The 19,289-nt window shown below is 38.0% G+C and overlaps 2 protein-coding genes across 3 annotated transcripts in view; one reads left to right on the forward strand and one right to left on the reverse strand.

Moving 5' to 3' along the window:
- Positions 1 to 14,481, reverse strand: part of SAXO2 (stabilizer of axonemal microtubules 2) — a 40,148-nt gene extending 25,667 nt beyond the window's left edge. The window contains exon 1 of the mRNA XM_074233984.1: positions 14,394 to 14,481. Within this exon, the coding sequence (XP_074090085.1) occupies positions 14,394 to 14,431 (38 nt within the window). The 5' untranslated portion in view covers positions 14,432 to 14,481. The remainder of the gene's footprint in view (positions 1 to 14,393) is intronic.
- A 117-nt stretch (positions 14,482 to 14,598) lies between these two features.
- Positions 14,599 to 19,289, forward strand: part of EFL1 (elongation factor like GTPase 1) — a 202,547-nt gene continuing 197,856 nt past the window's right edge. For both annotated transcript variants that reach the window (XM_074233988.1, XM_074233987.1), the window contains exon 1: positions 14,599 to 14,734. The gene's annotated coding sequence lies outside the window, so the exon portion shown is untranslated. The remainder of the gene's footprint in view (positions 14,735 to 19,289) is intronic.

The following is a 19,289-nucleotide window of genomic DNA, read 5'->3' on the forward strand; positions in this document are numbered from 1 at the left end:
TCTCTGATAAATAAACCCAGCCACAGAAAGAATAATAGAAATGCACAGATATTTTAAGTAGAGAGTCAGACACATAAGGAATATGTGTTCTGGTGCTTGTAAAATGCCTTACAAATATTTTCTTTTTTCCTCATAACAATCCTGGGAGTAGTTGCTAATATCATCCCCATTTTACAGAGGAGGAAACTGTCATTAAGTGACTGACATTAAGTGACTTGTTCCAGCATACAGCAAAGTGTCTAAAGTTGGTTTTCAACTAAGATCTTCCTGATTCCTGTTCTAGTGCTATGTCTTCTGTGCCATCTAGTGCTGGTCTACGAAAATTTCTCCATTTGGTCCATGTAACCACACTGGACATGCAGGTTGGTGGTTGAGATTTACACCATGTAGGACAGACAGTAGAAAAGTTACAAAGATCTGTTATATTGAACACTTGAGATCTCTAGGCTATTGGAGAAACCTTATCCTGTGACTCTGTAATAGATAAGAAACTCAGAAAAACTCTCTTGGACTACAATAGGACAAATAATCTAGATCTGCTCCAAAGGAAAAAAATAATTATTGTGGATGAGTTCCAATGGGTGTGTTCTCAGTATAGTTATTTCTGAGTTTTGCTCCTTTAGCTAAGAGCCCTATTATGGCACGAGGTTCATTGCCAGGCACCAGTATTTTAGAGATGCAGCATTCATACTACTCATAATTTACATTAACCACCATTAGATTTTTCTTGAAAACTTGTCCAAGTCTTTTCATAGGAGAATGAGTCAAATTTTTTCTTTAATTAGGTAGAAAACTTCTTGCAAAATTTTCAGTCTAATATTGTTTATGATAAAGGATTCTATTGCTCTTTTTTCTACTTCAGATACTACAGAAGTTTCTCATCTCATCCTAGAAATTTCTTACATTATTACATATTTCAGATATCTATTTTGACTATATCAATAGTCCCCTAATTAATCTTCTTTCCTTGATCCAACTTACCCATCTTTGACAATGTAATTTTAGTTTTCTTCATATCTCTTCCCTGTCTTGGGTCATGTCCTCAGAAATGGGCCAGTGTTCCTCAGGAAATTATTAACAGAGTACTCGATCTCTCTCCTTTTTTACTTAGGAGTATTTCAAGAAACAAATCCTCAAAAACTAAAAATTTTATTTTTTTAAAGAACTTGGGAGTTCAATCATTTTTTTCTTCATTTTTATTCCCACTTGTTTCCACAAGAACAGTTTTTTTAAGATCTCTTCTACGAGAGGGAGTCTCATGTCTCAGAAGGTTTATTTTCTCTCTTTTTCATCTTTTTTTTTGTGATACTATCCTCTTACTCTGTCTCAAGAAAACAACAGCTCACACTTCTGTGATATTTTTAATAAATAAAACACTTTCTTTACAAAATCTTTGTAAAGATGGAGGGACTCCCATGTAATATTCACTCTTATAAGCACTGGAATCAAGATTATAGAACCTGAAAACAATTTTTTTCAAGTTTTTCAAGTTTAGATTTCCAAAGTTAATTATTTCATTTGATTCTCTCAACAGGTGGCATAACTATCATTTAACTATTACTTAAACATAAAGAAACTGTGGGAGACAAACTGGCTTGCTCAGTATCAGAGGCACTGCGTTTTCTGAGTCCTATATTAATGAAACTTCTACTCTTCTTGGAATCAGATAACTTAGTTTCAGTTCTCACCAGTTCCAGCACTGGTTTGTGGGAATAAAGGCTATTTGAATTCCTACTAAGATATTTTCTTATAAATTCCTCCAATCTTGTTACTTGCTAGATACACCAGATTTTATCCACAACTCTTCCTGATCTCTCACCTTCCATATTCAATCTGTTCCCAATGCCTGTTGTGTCATTTCTGCATCATCTCTTGAAGGTCCTTCTTTCCTCTAATAGTCATCACTTTAGTGCAGGTTTCCTCACCTCTCACCTAGAGTATTACAAATACCAGCTGGTGAGTCTGCCTGCCTCAAGTCTCTGCTGCTCCAATCCATTCTCCATTTGCCACCAGTGATTTTCCTAAAGCACAGGTTACTCCCTGTTCAAACTCCAGTGGTTCCCTGTAGCCTCTAGGCTACAAAGGGAAAATGCTGTTTGGCAGTCAAAGTCCTTCCTGGCCTACTACCCCACTCCCAGCTAATTCCCCCTTATTTCCTGCCACATACCTTTCATCCAGGGATACTGACTGGCCTCTTTGCTCCATCTCTTGGCTTCAGACATTTCCTGTTGTCCACCATGTCCACCATGGACATGCTGTCTCTCCTCAACCCTGCATTCTGGCTTCCCTTTCTAAGTTACTGCCCATTCTTATAAAAAGTTCTTCCCAAGCTATTTTCATAGAAGGTCCAATCTTCTAAGCTGGTAATTTAGATGTCATCCTCTATTCCATGCCCTCCTCCCCAATCTAATTAGTAGTCATTCCTATTGTTTCTGCCCTCATAATATCTCTCTCATATACCCCTGCTTTCCTCTGACATTGTCCCCTCCCCAGTAGAGGCCTCCATCACCACAAACTTGTATACTGCAACAGCCACTGTGGTGGTGGTAGAGGAGAGGTTCTAACTGCCATTAAGTCCCTTCTTCATCTGATCCATCTTCTACTCAGGTATCAAACTGATCTTCCTAAAAAGCGGGTCTGACTATGACACATACATACATACATACTCTATCTCTACTCCCCCCCTTAATTCTAGCATCTTCTGTTATTTCCTATTGATCTTGTACACACCTTATTCATAAATATTTGCTTATTGTCTCCCCCATTAGAGTGTAAGCTACTTGGGGAGCAGGGGTTGTCTTACCTCTTTTTGCATTCCCAACATTTTATACAGTCCTGGGGACATTGGGGACAAATGTATATTGACTACTAATTTCATTGTGCCCCTGAGACATAATTGATAGGATCATACAGGTCTGTCTGAGCAAATTCATGAAGCTGTAGTCCTTGTGTCTAATATATCCAATAGAGCCATATCCCTTACAATTGTGCCCCACCCCACCCTCCACCTCCAATAGTTCTTTAAGGTTGTGGCTGACAACGATTACAAATTCAATTATATTGAATTGTTTTCTATTGTCCCTTTTGATCTCAAGCTGGCCTAAATGTGACTATGGTGGTCCATTATAAATTGGGACATATTGCCCTGCAAGAACTTTGTCTGTTCCCATTAGTAGCAAATTTTCTCCTTTGGAAATAATTGGTTCCCTTTGACATTTTTTTTTCTTCTTTCCTTACAAGAAGTCATAGGATCCTGGTTCTGGAGTTCGAAGAGACCTCATGTAGTCCAATCCTCTTATTTTCTAGAATTTAGAATCTTGAAACCTAAGTCATATGGGTAGTAAACATATTGGGTACAACTGGAACATAGTTCCTTTGACTCAGAGTTCTTTCCTTTATCTGCTTCTCAAGGGAATTTCACAACCTGTGGATGTGGAATTTTTGTTCCATATGATTATAGTTCATACTGTAACGTGGTCAGTAATTCTGTCTCTTGGATAACTGATCTTTTACTTTGTATTAATTCCAACTTGAAAATTATGTAGAATTAGTCTGGGCTAATCATAAATATGTTTATGGGCATCCTCCACCTACATCATTAGTATTTCTATTAACATCAATGTGGGTTATAAATTCATTTTGGAAAGGGCAGAGGAGGTATAATTTTGAATTATTTTTAAAATAAGGATACAATATATTTAGTATAACTCAAGTAATAGCATCCTATAGCTCCTGACATTGCTTTATATACTTTGATTAATTTGGTTTTCACTAGGTTTAGACTAGGAAATCTTGCTTAGGGGGTAGCTCAAGCTAGGACATACCTTCTAGGTTGCTTGCTTGAATGGATATAGGAAGTTAGGGCTAGTCATTGTTAACCAGAATGAAAATTTCTGTGGGTAGTCTTGGGTGTTTTTTGCTACTTTAGCCATATTTCTGTCTCATGTTCTGTATGTTTCATTTCATGTTCATCGATGTGCTCTTAAAACTTACATTGGTCCTCTTCAGATTGATGTTGATCTTTTGACTTTGAAGTTTCAGCTTTTCTAGTTCTAACTTATCTATACAACCTAGTTTCCTATTGTTCTCTAATATATCCTTTGCTGTAGTCATCCAAGTTTTCTACCATACCATGGACATTTCATGTTCAATAACACATCAGACCTTTATTTATATTGTTCTTTTCATTGGAAAGGTCTTCCTAATTCTCTGTGGAGTCAAAACTCATCTATATTTCAAAAATCATCTCAAGCACTAGCTGCCTACTTCAGCCTTCATTGTTTTCCCTATTCCCTCATTTTAAAAGCATTTATAGTTAGTATTATCCAATTTTATGCATCTGTAGGATCATATAGTATATAGCTAGAAGAGAAATTAAAAATTATCCAGTCCAGACTCATATTTTACAAAGAAAGAAACGAGGGCTCAGAAGGGCCAGGTGAACTGGTCAAGGTCACTTATAGTTGTACAGCTGAGACTAATTAGTTTTGTATCTTTTTTATCCTTTTGGTTTGTATATATTAGTTTTTTCTTTTCAACTAGATTATATGCTCCTAAGAGGCAAGGGCCATATATGCTTATATGCTTCCCAGGGTCTATAATAGTTCTCAGAATATAAAAAAAAACTAAATCAAAATCTGTTGGTTGGTTGAGACTGAATTACTCCATGTAATGGAAAAACATCTGGATGAAAAGTAGAAAACTCAGTTAATCTCCAGATGTTTGGTCAAACATATGGATATTTGGAATAATTCAGATATCTGGCACTTTGAAGAAAAAAAAATCTGGGTTGTTTAATTGCTATTTTTATTTTACAATCAGATTTTCTGGCATCATGTCTGCATATGTATATAACTTAGACTTTATCATTATTTTCTTCATTTATGCTTCTGGTGCCTGGAATATAAAAAACTCATTTCTGTGATTTATTCAAAATCTCCTAGGAAAATAAGGCAACTAAATGAAAGAGATTATAATGGCATCAATTCAATTCCATTTGTCTAAATCAACATTCAATTTCTTCCATATCTTGAAAAACTTCAATTGTAATCATTAAGCTGTACTTTAATTCAAAATGTAAGGACCATAATTTAAATGTACTCTGCATTATTTTATTTAATACTTCTCATAAATCTAAATTTTGATGCTATTTACCTATTTTAATTGCTCTCACAAACCTGGTTCTGGTAGTGAGAATTCTTTATGTTCTAAGCTACTGGGAAACTAGTCCCAAAAAGACCTCACCAAAACCCAGCCCTGGGGTATTCTTAGAATTTGTAAGAAAAAAAAAAGTGTTCATGCTATTCGAATTGGTCAGTTATTTAAGTAGTTTTCTGTCATATTCAAATTTAATAAGCATAATATCCATGCCTTGATAAAGAAAATTAAACAGGGAACAAGCTAGATTAAGTTATTGCCTTAATCACTAATCTAAGTAAACAGACTTTATACACTAAATTATACACAATCATGTAACCATATTTGTATAAACCTGTAATGGTAAAACTCTGGGGTCTGCTCTGGAAAAATAAACAAAACCAACACAGTACTCAGGCCCATGTGGTCCCCTTCTGCATCTGCTGTGACCTTGGCAAATGGTAGCAAGAAGATCAGAAAATGCTTATGAATCATAGTTCTTAGCCTCTCAATAAAACAATAACTTAATTATAAGTAACTAAGAAGGACAGTTCAGTTCTTGAATGTTGATCAACAAATGAACCTATGATTGAAGAAACTAAAACTTGTCAATCTTGACAATCCTTCTACAAAAGAAATCAGAAGACAGAAAGTAAAAGGGTAGTTTCTAGGTTCTCTTAGGAAAAAGAAATTAAGGGAATGAGCCTAGAATTAGTTTAGTCTCCAACCAAAGATGAGAAGAAGCATCATGTTATGGGGATACTTGGTTATCTCAAGTTTCAGGATTCAAGATGATCATTTGCTAAAAGACTTCAATAAAGATAATAGGGATGGTATTGAGAATAAGGAGGCAAGGAAAATCTATTAAAAATTCAATAAAAATCTCTCGATTAAAATAAGATTTAATTTTAGCTTACTGGTTTCAATGTAAATAAAGGTGGGCATAGAGAAAGCCACTGGAAAATATAGTGAAAGACATGACTTAGGAGTAAGAAATAAAATATGACAAAGACTTTTATCTACACAGATACCTTATACCTATATATTATGAACACTTTATTCAAGAAGAAAGATGCTAGATATTGAACCAGAATTTTAGTGTTGGAAGGGACATGAAAGGCCAGGAGACATGGAATCTAGTCCACTCTGTATCAATCAAAACAAGTAAAATTGAACCACCAAGAGACAGCCCTTCTAATACTTAAAGGTGACTACTATATCCTCAACATACCCTCTGCCACCACCAAGACCTCTTTTGCAGGTTTAAACATGCTTAACCAGTCCTAGATATGGCATAACTTTGAAACCCTTCGATATTCTGATTGTGTGGTTTTCAATATTTTTTTTTGCAAGGCAATGGGTATAAGTTACTTGCCCAAGGTCACACAACTAAGTAATTATTAGTGTCTGAAGTCGAATTTGAACTCAAGTCTTCCTGACATGAGTCAGTGCTCTATTAACTGTACTACCTCACTGCCCCTGTTTCTCAATATTCTTAAGCAAATCTATCTCCTTAAAATTTGGTGCCCAGATTAAACACAATATTTTAAATATGTTCTGACCAAGGCAGAAAATGGATTACCACCTTAGAAATAGGCATATATACATGTACATACACATAAACACATATTAATCAAAAGAAAGGGAAACACTTTTGGATGGGGGGGATTAAAAGTAATCTAAGATCAAAAATGTATAGTAAATAATTCACAGGGAATAATTCACATTAAATTAAGATTTAACTATACTAGTTAAACCTAAAATATCAAAACATTTTATATAATGAGTGATACTAATATAAATTGAGTATTTAATTTTCATATGACATACAAATTGCTCCTTTCAAATTGAAAAGAACATAGAAAGGAATTTTGATAATATTAATTTTTGTAATGGGCCCTAAGAAGCAAATAGTCACAGGACAAGTCTAGAATGGAAACATGATATAAAAAAGGTAGAGGACACTCCAATTGTCTTTAGATATAAAGAAATGTTGAACTCTAGTCTGACAGTTAATAATTTCTTGACTTGCTTTAATGATAAGTTCTTTACTCTTGGAAAGATAAAAGCAGTAACAAGAGGAAATTTCTATTCTGATAACTGATTGGATGGGGGAAAAGTGACTTTACAACAATTTGTGATAAGAGGTGAAAAGATGAAAATAGTCTAACAATCACCCTTTTTGGGGAGGAAAGCATATTTCAGATTATTCAGAAGTACTCAGACTGATTGAATGGCCAAACTCAAAAAATAATCACTATGAACTGATCCAACTGCTTTGAAGAGCAATTTGGAACTATTTCCAAGGGCTATAAAATTGTACATTCTCTTTGATTCCAGCAATACAATTGCTATATATCCTCAAAATATAAAAAAGGTACAAAAATATTTATAGCAGCTCTTTTTGTAGTGGTTAAGAATTTGAAACTGAAAGGGTGGCCATCAATTGGGGAATGGCTAAACAAGCTGTGTTATAGCACTGTGACAGAATATTGCGCTTTAAGAATGACAAGATGATTTCAAAAATTCCTGGACTTATATGAACTGATGCAGAGTGAAGTGAACAGAATCAGGACCATGCTATACACAGTAATAGCAAAATTGTTCGGTAAAGCAAATTGTAAATGACTTATTCATAGCAATATTAATTATCCAAGAAAATTCCAAAGGACTTTACAGGCAAAGTACTGATATTGTTTGAATACAGACTGAAGCATGCCATTTTTTCACTCTCATTCTTTGTCTTGCATTTGAGTATTCTGTATATAATGATTAATATGGAAATGGTAATGTCTCAGGGTAGGTGAATGGAAAGGAGGGTTAGAATTTGGAATTCAAATTTTTTTAAACATGTTAAAAACTGGAGAAAATAATTGAGGAAAAAATAAAGCATAATATTACAAAACAAAAAAAATCACTATAGGGCAATGGAAGGTGTGAAAGTCATGAGACTACTTTCTATCTCATTTCTGCTTCTTATAATTACCACCTGTTAGCTCTTAAATCCCTTAAACTCTCTGGGTCTTAGTTTTCTCACATGTAAAATGAGAAGACTGGACTAGATGATTTGTTTGGTACTTTTGAGGAAAGAGATCTATGATTCTATGATGCTAGCTTCAAAAGAAGTTTCTTTAGATTGCTTCAGGGTTCTGTGATATTTTAATACTTTTTATCAACATTTTGGATAAGGTAAAGATGACACATTATCACATCTGAAGATGATGTAAAGCTTTATGGCTAACTCATTAGGTGGCAGAATCCACCTTCCCCACGAACAATCAATGAGCATTTATTAAGATCTTACTTTATACCAAGGATTATGGTAGGCTGGGGAAAAAAAGACAAAGCAAAGTAGTCCTTGCCTTCAAAGGGAAATTATTCTATTAAAATCACACACACACATATGCATGTAACATATGTTCATATATACACCTACATGCATATAAACATTATACACACATATGTTAGCGGGGGAAAGTACACTAGGAGGATTGGGAAAGTTCTTATGAAGGAAGTAGAATATGAGTTAAGTTTTGAAGGAAGCTAGGGTTTCTAAGAGACAGAAGTGAAGAGGGGGACTATTTCAGATACTCTTATGGCCTCCTTCCTATCCCTCACACACAAATTCTATCTTTGAGCAGGCTCTCCCCTATACTTGATAGAGTGGTCCAGTCTGAGGACTGGGAGTAAGAGGCTTTCTTATTTAAAAGATGAGGAAACTAAGACACAGAGAAGTTAAGCAACTTACCTTTGATTGAACAACTAATGGCAAAACCAATACTAGAATCCTATAGTTCAATGTATAGCTTACCAAAGCACAGTATATCATACTATCAGTTAAACTCCCTCTCTGGTTCTCTCTAGACTTCACCTTGTTAGGGGCAATCTTTTCACCCTAGAGGATGCCTCTACAGCTTTCTCACCCTGAGATCCCTCTTTCACTAAAGCCCCCCTCCTCTTATCAGTGAATTCCTTCCCCAAATCACTATTTCAGGAAGTATCCATTTCACTATGTTCCCTCTACTTCTCTCCTTTGCACTTTTTCATTGTCTCTTCCCTCTCTCCCATCCCTAATATTCCAGCTCCAGTGTCCTTGGCATGTTCAGTGATCTCCAAATTCCCAACCCCAGGGGAGAATCAGAGAATTTCAGATTTGGAAGAGACCCCAGTGTCACCTGATCCAACCCATACCTACAAAAGAATAACAACATACTCAGCAAGTAAGTCATCTGACCTTCTGAGAGGGTTCATTCTGTCCTGTTGGACAGCTTTAGTTTGTCAGGAAGCTTCTACTAACTCTACCCATTACTCTTAGTTATACTCTTAGTAATAATACCTCTTTCACTTCATAGTTCTTCATGTACTTAAAGATAGTTATCATGTCCTGGAAAGATCTCTGACTTTGAAGCCAAAGATCTTGGGCTCAAACCCCATTTTTTTTTATAAAAGATTTTATTCATTTGGAATTTTATAATTTTCCCCCTAATCTTGTTTCCCTCCCCCCATAGAAGGCAGTCTGTTAGTCTTTACATTGTAAAACCCCATTTCTTGACACTTCCACCCATACAATATTGAATAGGTCACCCTAAACTTCAGTTTCCACATAGGAAAAATAGAGGACTAAAATAAAGCACCTCTAGGGTCCCTTCAGGCTCTAAGTCTGTGACTCTTTATTCCTCCTAAGCCTTTTCTTCTCTAGACTAAAAATCTCTAGTACCTTCAAAAGTTTTCATATAATAGGAACTTAAAGCCTTTAACCATTTTGGTCATCCTCTATTTGCTCTTCATTTAAAAAAAGAAGTTCAGTGCCCAGAATTGAACATACACACAAAAAGATGGGTTTGAGCATAATAGAGTACAGGTGGACTGGTGAAGATTTGACCAGGAAAGATAAACAAACCATCATAATGTAGCCTAAACTTACATTAGCTATTTTTGGCTCTTGTTTCATTTATTGAAAAAAATAATCAAGGGCCAAAAAGAAAACAAAAATAGAACCATGAGGAGCTTTGAGGTAATACAATATATAAACACATAACCAAATATAAATATATATAAAGTAATTTCTGGGTGGGGTGCAGACCTGCTATAAAGGGAATTTGTGAACAACTGAATTCATGGGTTTAACAATGATATGAAGAAGCAGTGAGAGGAAGTTAAGGAAAGGATCCTAGACCTTGGCAGGGAAAACTCAAGATCACATTTTCACACTGCTGACTGATATCAAGTCCTCTAACACCCTCAGATCGTTTTTTTAACCTCCCACTCCCCCAGCCCCCTATTTAGTTACCATGCCTCCCTCAATATAACTGGGACAGTGCTAAAGGAAAAGCCAAAATTTTATACTATTATATTTTTTCTTGTCAGATTCAGCCCAAATTTTCTTGTCTGGCAATATCTTTTTCGATATTGACTTTGTTATCCAGTCGTTAGCTCTCTTTTATAGCTTAATCTCTATATTTGATAAGGATGACTATCCATGCCTTTATCCAAATCATTGATTAAAATATCACAGGACAAGACAACTCCACTGACAGTTTTGTACTTTTTATATGTTTAACACTGAACCATTAATTTCTGAGTCCATTTAACAGTACTATCAACCATCCCCCCTATACCTTTTACACAAAAAATAACTATTGAATATTTTCTTAAAAATCTATGTAAATATTTACACTATTTCTTGTGTTCTACTAGTTGAAGAAAACCTGCTGAAAAAAATGAGTCTGGTCTGATTAATTTTTTTTAGAATTCATAAGTACCTGTGATTACTAATTTTTCTAATTCACTAACTCTCCCTCAAAAATAAATTTTAGATAATGTTGCTAAGATGCAACATTTATATGTTGCTTGGATTCTCTTCCCTGGGGCACTTGCCATTCTGAGTCCTATAGTATCCAACCCATTCTCTAGTTACTGAGATTTCTTCTCTATTATGTTTGATTTTTTCCCTTCCATCTTTCATAAATCTTAATATTCATTTAGTAATTATCTCACTAATGTTATACATTTTATCTTATGGAAACTTTAATCTAAGAACTCCAAATAATCTTCATTTGATTAATTTAAATGAAATTTTAGACCGTTTGCAAAATTTTTATTGTATTTTGAGATCATCTCTGCTAAATATTTCCACCAACATTTCAAGGATCCATACTTTCATTCATTAGCATCCCTTGATTTAGGAGATTTTCTTCATGAATTATTGTGGCATAAACAATAACCACCTGATGGCTGGTCTTTCGGTAATGAGTCCGCAAACTCATAAATGAGATAAATGCTAGTCCTCAAAAGAGCAGGTCTGCCCCTGAATCCACATTTGAATCCACTAAGTGAAATGAGATGTTTCTATCTTGTGTTCTCCAGACAAAACCTGTTAAAATACCAGGTTACCTTTTTTCAACATGAGCTATTCCAATGGTGGAAATTCAACAGAACATCTCTATTCTGGTTTTGGTAATTTTTAGGTGCTCTCTTGTGATGACTTGTGCTTCATGAGCATGAACTAGGATTTTAATTGAGGATGGATGAGGTGGCCAGCTGGATTGGACAGCTTAAAATATAATCAAGTGTTTCCTTTAATTGGGATGTGGTTAGTTAGAATATTATACCTACCAATTTCTTTGTTAATTAGCAACAAAAGGTTGTTTAAAAATTCACAAATACCTATATGCATGATTTTATTCTTTATATTATGACTTTTAAGGGAATCAAATCTTTTGCCCCATCCTTGATCTAAAGCTTTTACACGATCCCATATTTTCATTAACAGAAGTAAACACACAAAATTGTAAAGAAAGAACTTTAAAGGAAGATAAATACATACAAAAGGTGAGAAAAAGTGAGTATTTATTGAATTTTTTTGAAAGATGAAATATAGCAACAATTTCCCAGAAGATACTTGATAATTTTGATTGGTATAATCTAAATAATCTTTGGTCCACTGTAATTTTTAACTTTTTGGTCAGAACCAAGCTTGTAAAAAACCATTTTCTCCTAAAATTTAAATGCTTTGCATATGAAAATAGTCATTACTTGGGAGCAGGAAACAATAAACTGAATGGTCTATTAATAATAATGTTTGCTTAGCACACACTGATTAAGACCTTAGGTAAATAATGGGGAAGAAAGCAACCAGGAGACTGTGTTTGTTTGGGATAGGAAGTTGTTAGGTGGGTCCTTGGTATTTCCATAAACTGGGGGAAATTTTTTAAAAGGCACTGAAAAGGTGGCTACCCAGAAAAGAGAAATATAGCGTTCAACCTTTGTATTTTGAGTGTTAAAAAAAAAATACCCTTCTTATCAGAACTAGACTATCTAAATATGGTTGAGGAACTGGAAAGGGAAAAAAAAAAAGTAAACTTTCCAAGACAAATGAGTCCTTCGCAGACAAGTTTTCAAGAAATTCAAGAAGTAGAGAAAACCAAGAAAACTGAAGGGCATTTCTGGAAAAGTTATGGAGGTATAAAATTTGGAAATTTGGGAAAGAAGATCCAAGATCACAAACTCTAGGTTTTAATGGAACAGCAATGTCTGAAGATATAGGAGGCTCAGAAAGGGGCACAGGGGATTAGATTCATGGAATTAATGACTATTGAAAAGTATAAGAAATTGGAAAAGAGATCCTAGTCCAAAGGAGACAATGGGTATAGTCTCTCAGGAAATGCAATTCAACAAACAGTTTGAGTTTGTATTTGAAAATAAAATAGTCCTAGACCTCAAAGAATTTACATTTTACTGGAGGGGGGGGCTGGATATCTGGAAGAAGAGAAATGAAAGGTGTAAGAGTTCAAGAAAGTGGGCAGTGGCTCCCAGGAACAGGAAAATTGAAGATCAATGTGATAACTCAGAAAGGGGAAAGAGAAATGAGTTTTTGGAACTTGAGAATTGAAGAGTATGGAGTTGAGAAGGGCCAAGAATGTTGGAAGAGTAAATTTCTGAAACAGAAGAATTAAAGAGAAGGGCTCTAGGAAGGGGAGTCTGGAAGCCTGGTACAGGTTGAATCCATGGCTATGGAGACTGAGGAATGAGAAAAAAAAGTGGGCTGGGTCATTGGAATCTGAGCCCCACAAACTTCAGCAAAGGGGTCTGGATCCTGAAAACGGAGAGATAAAAGTTAGGGGAGGTTAAAGAAAAGGAGCTAGGTTTCTGGAAAAGGATAGTGAAAAGGTATGGGACTCAGAACAGGGGCTGAGCTAGGTTCTTGGACTAGGAAAGTTGAAGGCCGTGGGGCTCAGAAAGGGGAGTTATAACCTTAAGATAGGAGAGTTGAATCTTTGAGAATCAGAAAGGAGTCTGGGTCTTGAACAGGAGAGCTGAAGGGGGTACAGGAAAGGGGCTCAACTTGGGAATAGGGGAAGTTTAAACGTGGCTGCTCAGGAAAGGGGTTAGACTAGGTTAAGATGAAAGATGTGGGGTTCAGTAAGGGAGCTGGCAACCTAGAGCAGAAGAGTAAAAGGAAGTGATTTGGAAAGGGGGCCAAGTTCCCAGAGGAGACAGGCTTAGAGATGTGAGTGCAGAAAGGAGGCTTGGGCCCAGGATTAGAAAAGCTGAAGGGAAATGGGGCATGGGAAAGGGACAGCTCTCTGGAAAAAGAGAACTTGAAAGTGTGGGGCTCAGGAAGGGGCCTGGCTCCCTGAACCAGGAGAGCTCTTGGAACGGTGGGGGTCAGGAAAGGAATAGGAGTGGGCTGGCTTCCGAAGGGACGGGGCTCAGAAAGGGGACTGGTTCCCTGGTCCAGGGAAAGAGAAGCCTCTTGGGTTAAAAGGGAGTCGGCCCTCTCGGGAGGGAAGAGTGTGGGGACTGAGGAATAAGTCTGACGGAGGAAAAGCAAAGGAAATGGGAAAGCTAAAATCTCTGGAATAAGGAATGCTTGGAGAGTGTGCGGGTCAGAAAAAAGTCCAGCTCACTGGAACAGGGCAGTAGCGCCGGGAAGGCAGGATGAGGGCGGGGGAAGGGAGGAGAGGTGTGAAAACCTGGAATAGGGGTGGTAAAGGCGGTGGGGTCGGGAAGGGGGGTGAGAAGCTAGAGTGGGGGATCCCAGACCCTGGACTGAAGGAAGGTGAAGGCAGAAGAGTGGGGGGAGGGCCTGAGACTGGAGGGAGGTGAGGGCAGCGGGGCGAGGAAGGGCCCGGCTCACGCCAAGGGGGAGCCCCAGAGCAGGCTGGGGGCGCGGGGAAGCCCGGGGGGGCTCGGCCGGACCATCCTGGCGGCGGGAGCCGGGGGCCCGCCCTCACCGCATTCCGAACACCCCTTACCCGCAGGTGCAAATCTGGCAGAGGCAGAGGAGCCTCATGGTCCGCCCAAGCTCTCCCGGGGCCGCGGCTGACGCGCTAGAGCCGCCGCCGTAACCACGGCAACGGCGCGGCCGCCAGAGCGCGGCGGGCTTCCGGCGTCGTCACAGGGGCGGGCGGGTCGAAGGTCGCGTCCTCGCCACGCCCCCTCTCCCCGCCTCCCCCTCCCCCGCTCCCGCCCTCGAGTTCCGGGTCTGGAGCGGCCCTCCTCGCCCGCCTCCCCTCCCGCACGCGTGGTGGCGCCTGAGCGGCCGGGCCCGACCAAGGCAACTTCGCTGTTTTGTCATCGGCGGCTGATCGAGTGGGTGAGTGGGGGGACCCCCGGGAGGCTGGGGGGTGCCGACCCCCCGGCAGAGCGTCTCCGGCGTCCTCCTCCGAGAGCCCGGAGATGGGCTTCCCCGAGCCGGCATCGCTCGCTGGGGTCAGAGGTCGCGCACGCCCAGCCGGGCCGAGCTGGAAGCGACGGGGAACCCTGGGAAGGCGCGAGGCGCAGGCGCCCCGCGTGTGGCCCGGGGCCGCGGTACTCGTCCGGCGCTGCCCGGCGCCCTCGGGCCTCCAGTCTCCCTTCTCCCCGCCACGCCTCCCAAATAAAGAGGCGATGTTACCCCCAGAGCCGGGGGCGGAAGCGGCCTCTGCCGCCCGGGCGAGCCCGGGGAAGGGCCGGCGGGAAACTTCGGCTCCCCTTCGGCGGGGAGCGCTCCCTCCAGTCCCAGGGGCCCGGCCCTCCTCGGATTCACTGGGCAGGCCGGTTCCCCTCGCTGAGTGCCACCAGGCTCATCTCAGACATGAGTTAGATCCGGAGTCTTGAAACTTCGGGGAGGGGGGCTCGTGGATCTCCTTGGCCATCGGGAGAAATCGATGACCACCCCCCCCAGTACTGTTTTTAAATGTACAAAATCAAATACGTAGGATTAGTGAGAAATCGAAATGTTTTGAAAAAGTTACTGGGTCTGTGTATATATATATATATATATATATATGCTTACATACATGTATAATATGAAAGCAAAGATGGGTAGTGTGTCCACTTAAGTGGATAAGCAGAAGTGAGCCACTGAAGCTCATTTTGAATAGAGGAATGTGAACTAACAATCATTTCATATATACATATATGTATGTATATATATATATTTACATTTATGTTTATAAATACATATTTGCATTTATGTATGTCTGTATAGATACATATAATGTGTGTGTATACACACACATATTTCTATATTATAGAGACTTCAGACCCCAGGCTAATTCTTCCTGGAAGGCTCCCTAAGGTCAGTCAGCAAGCATTTATTCTAAATTTACTCTATGCTGGGACATTGTGCTGACTAAGCATTGGGGGAAATAAGGAGAAACCTGGTTCTTACCTCTAAATCTGTCATGCTGTGATATCATGCTGAGGATAACAAAGAAAAAAAAAAGCAAAAAGAACCCTTTCCCTAGAGTTCACATTCTTCTTCTCACTTTGCCCTAGCTCTTCTGCCAAGATGATAGATTGCTTCTTTCTAAGTCATAAGGATTTAGAAGAAGGTCCACAATAGTTGAACATATAAGATCAGGAAGTTGACTTGAAGAAGAACCAACAGTGTAAAGGGGTGGCTAGGTGGCTTAGTGGATAAAGCATCGACCCTGGAGTCAGGAGTACCTGAGGTCAAATCCAGTCTCAGACACTTAATAATTACCTAGCTGTGTGGCCTTGGGCAAGCCACTTAACCCCATTTGCCTTGCAAAAACCTAAAAAAAAATACAAGTCCATAAACTCATATGTGCCTTTTTCATCGTTATTGGCCTTATGTAGAAGTTATTCCAAAAGTCTTAGTATACTTATTAGTGTTGTTAGTAGTGGTTTTAAGCTAACAAAGTTTAAAGACTTTGGGGGTATCACACACGTGTGTGTGTGTGTGTGTATGTATGTATGTGTATGTATATATATGTCCTCTCCCTCCTCTCTCTCTCTCTTTCTCTCTAAGTAGCCCTGGTTCTTCCATTAGCTCATTGCAAGGGCTTCAGTAAGATTGAGGAATTTCAGCTACATTACTTCAAAGTTCCCTTTCCATTTAATGGTTAGGGCTTAAATTGGTTCTTTGGGTCTAACCCAAACTTTTACTGATAAGCAAACTCTTGAGTTCCATAGAGATTAAATGATCAGAAAGATAAGATGGAGTAATTAAGAATGTAAAAGTTTTTGTTTTTTAAGTTAAAAAAACTATAATTGTGAAAAAATTTTTGAGTTATTGAAAATTCTTGAAGTTTTTTTTTTTGTTTTCCTATGTGGGCACTTTAAAAACTCGTTTCTCTTGTCTTTCAATGACTCATGTTAAAGATGTATGTAAATGTCTTTAAGTCATGATGAATCAGTTTCTAAATCTCCTGCTTTGTATATTTAAAAGGAGGTAAGCTAGTTGTCACAGTAGATAGAGTCATGTAACTGGAGTCAAAAATACGAATTCAAATCCAGTGTCATATGCCAACTATGATTCTAAGGTTGGATTTAAACTCAGAAAGATGAGTCTTCCTGCCTCCAGGCCTGGCAGTCTACACTGCCCCATATATAAATATAAATGTCAGCAATTCTTATGTGTATTAAGCAGTGTGTAAAAGAATGAAATTCTGTGTTTATGTGGCTTTGTTGACTAAAATGCTTATTTTAGTAGTAGTAGTTATATGTAAAACTAAAAATAAACTAATAAGAAAAGATGCTGTATGATTCATCCACATGATAGTAAAATGTAATTGACTAAAATGTTATACCTGAACTTGCAGTAACTTGTTTGTTCATTTTGTTGTAACTTTTGAAGAAATTAATTTATTGAAAAACTTAAAGGTAAATTTTAAAATCAGCAGCCTCATCTTGAAACTAAATCCCAGGTATTTTCAGGTGTGTGTGTGTGTGTGTGTGTGTGTGTGTGTGTAGATAGATGATATAGATAATATATCTATTTAAATATTTAAGAATCAACAGTGTAAGTCCATAAACTCATATTTGCCTTTTCCATCTTTGTTGGCCTTATATAGAAGTTGTTCCAAAAGTCTTAGTATACTTAATAGTATTGTTAGATTCTGGTGATTGGTCATTCTGCTTATAGACTGCATAAAGGAAACAATATTTTTGTCCTGCTTAGTACTATTCATTTAAACAAGTAATGGTGAAGACCACTGACTTATAGCAAAAATGAAGGACTACAAAGTAAAATCATTATTTTCTATCAAGAAATACTAAAATATTATAGCTCTCTGCTTTTTAAATTGAGAACAAAAACTTAGTAAAAGCAACAAAGGGTTTTTTAAAGTTCCAATTATGCCCTGTTTAAGGAAGAGAGACTTTAAGATCTGCTTTTTTCTTAATAAGTTGGATGAAATGAAAGTGAGGACTGAATTTTGCCAAGAACCTAGAGTTTTTGTTGCCAAGGCCTAAAAGTGGGGCTTAAATTTTGTAGTCTCTCTAGTGTATTCTTTGAGGTGAGTGCCAGCAGAGGAAGTGGGGAAAAAGAAATTTGTATTAAAGAAATCAAATCATTAAATATCCTATCAAAAAATTTCTCCCTTAGGCAGAATTTTTAACTTTATAGAAGTTGAACTGAACTTTTACAAAGTGCTCATGTTTAATTTTTATTATCTTTGTAGTTTATCTTTCAGTACTGTCTTAAACCTAATACTTCACAGGTTTAAATTCTTCTAGGTCTGAGTAAACTTTCTGGAGATGAACTTTTTTGGGATAGTTTTTATATCCAAGTGTCTAAAGTGAACTTTGTAGACAACAGTTTCCAGTTGATTTATACAATAGGGCCATCAGGACTTTCCACCATGGACCTTCCTAGCTCTCACTGCTCCTCAACATGTAAATTACCAGTCCATCAAGTCGGTTCTTATTCTATAGCCCCTTAAGTATGACATATTTCAGAATGGATACCTTCTACAGTAAACCTTCCCCAGCCCCCATTAACTCTTGTACCTTCTCCCAGTTAATTATTTTATATTTATTCTGTATATAGCTTTTTATATTTATTCTGTATAGATTGTGCCTCTTTTTGTATCTCCAGCATTTAGTATAGGGCCTGACACATAGTAGGCTCTTAACAAATGTTTATTGATGATTGAATCTAACATTGCTGAATGCTGTTTTTCTCATCTAAAAATATGCTTCTCCATACTTTTAGTAGTATCCTAATTCTCCTTTACCACTGAGAGGACAACAGAAGCCTTACCTTTTCCACTATCTGCTCTCCCCCCACTATATGCTTCTCCCAGTTCTTTTAGAATACTTATTGTCCATGTCAGTGGACATACAATCTATTGTCCAAACAGTTTCCAAAGTGACTCCTTTATATACAACAAATGAAGGGTCGGGTAGCAAGATAGATTCTCAGCCTTCTCATATATCTGGTTGTTGGGCTTTTATCCATCACAACCCATCACCCCTTTATTATTTTTCAGAATCTCCCTTCCACCTCTTCACCCTACTGAGGACCATTTGTGACTATTGGGAGCCCCAAGCTTCTCTCTGAATTGAGATGGCGGGCTTCTGAAAGCCTTGGCACCCATGTACCTATATCTTGCCATTCCCCCCCCCACACACACACACACACACTAGATAATCTATGACTGTTGTAGTTGGTGGACTTTATATTCCTAGATAGAACCTTAGATGCTTCTTCTCCCACATGGTTTTGGTGGAACAGTCAGTCTCAAAGGATGTAAGTCTCAAATTTGTAAGTTGTTAACTGCAATTCAGATCTTATTATAATCTACCATTGACTCACCCTTTTTTTGACTTCCAAGTCTCTATTAAGGGTACCACCATCTACCATCCTTCTAGTCATCCAAATTTGAAAATTGATATTCTTAAATCACTGGTCTGAGCAT

Source organism: Macrotis lagotis, chromosome 4 (assembly GCF_037893015.1).
Source record: "Macrotis lagotis isolate mMagLag1 chromosome 4, bilby.v1.9.chrom.fasta, whole genome shotgun sequence".
Taxonomy (NCBI): Eukaryota; Metazoa; Chordata; class Mammalia; order Peramelemorphia; family Peramelidae; genus Macrotis; species Macrotis lagotis.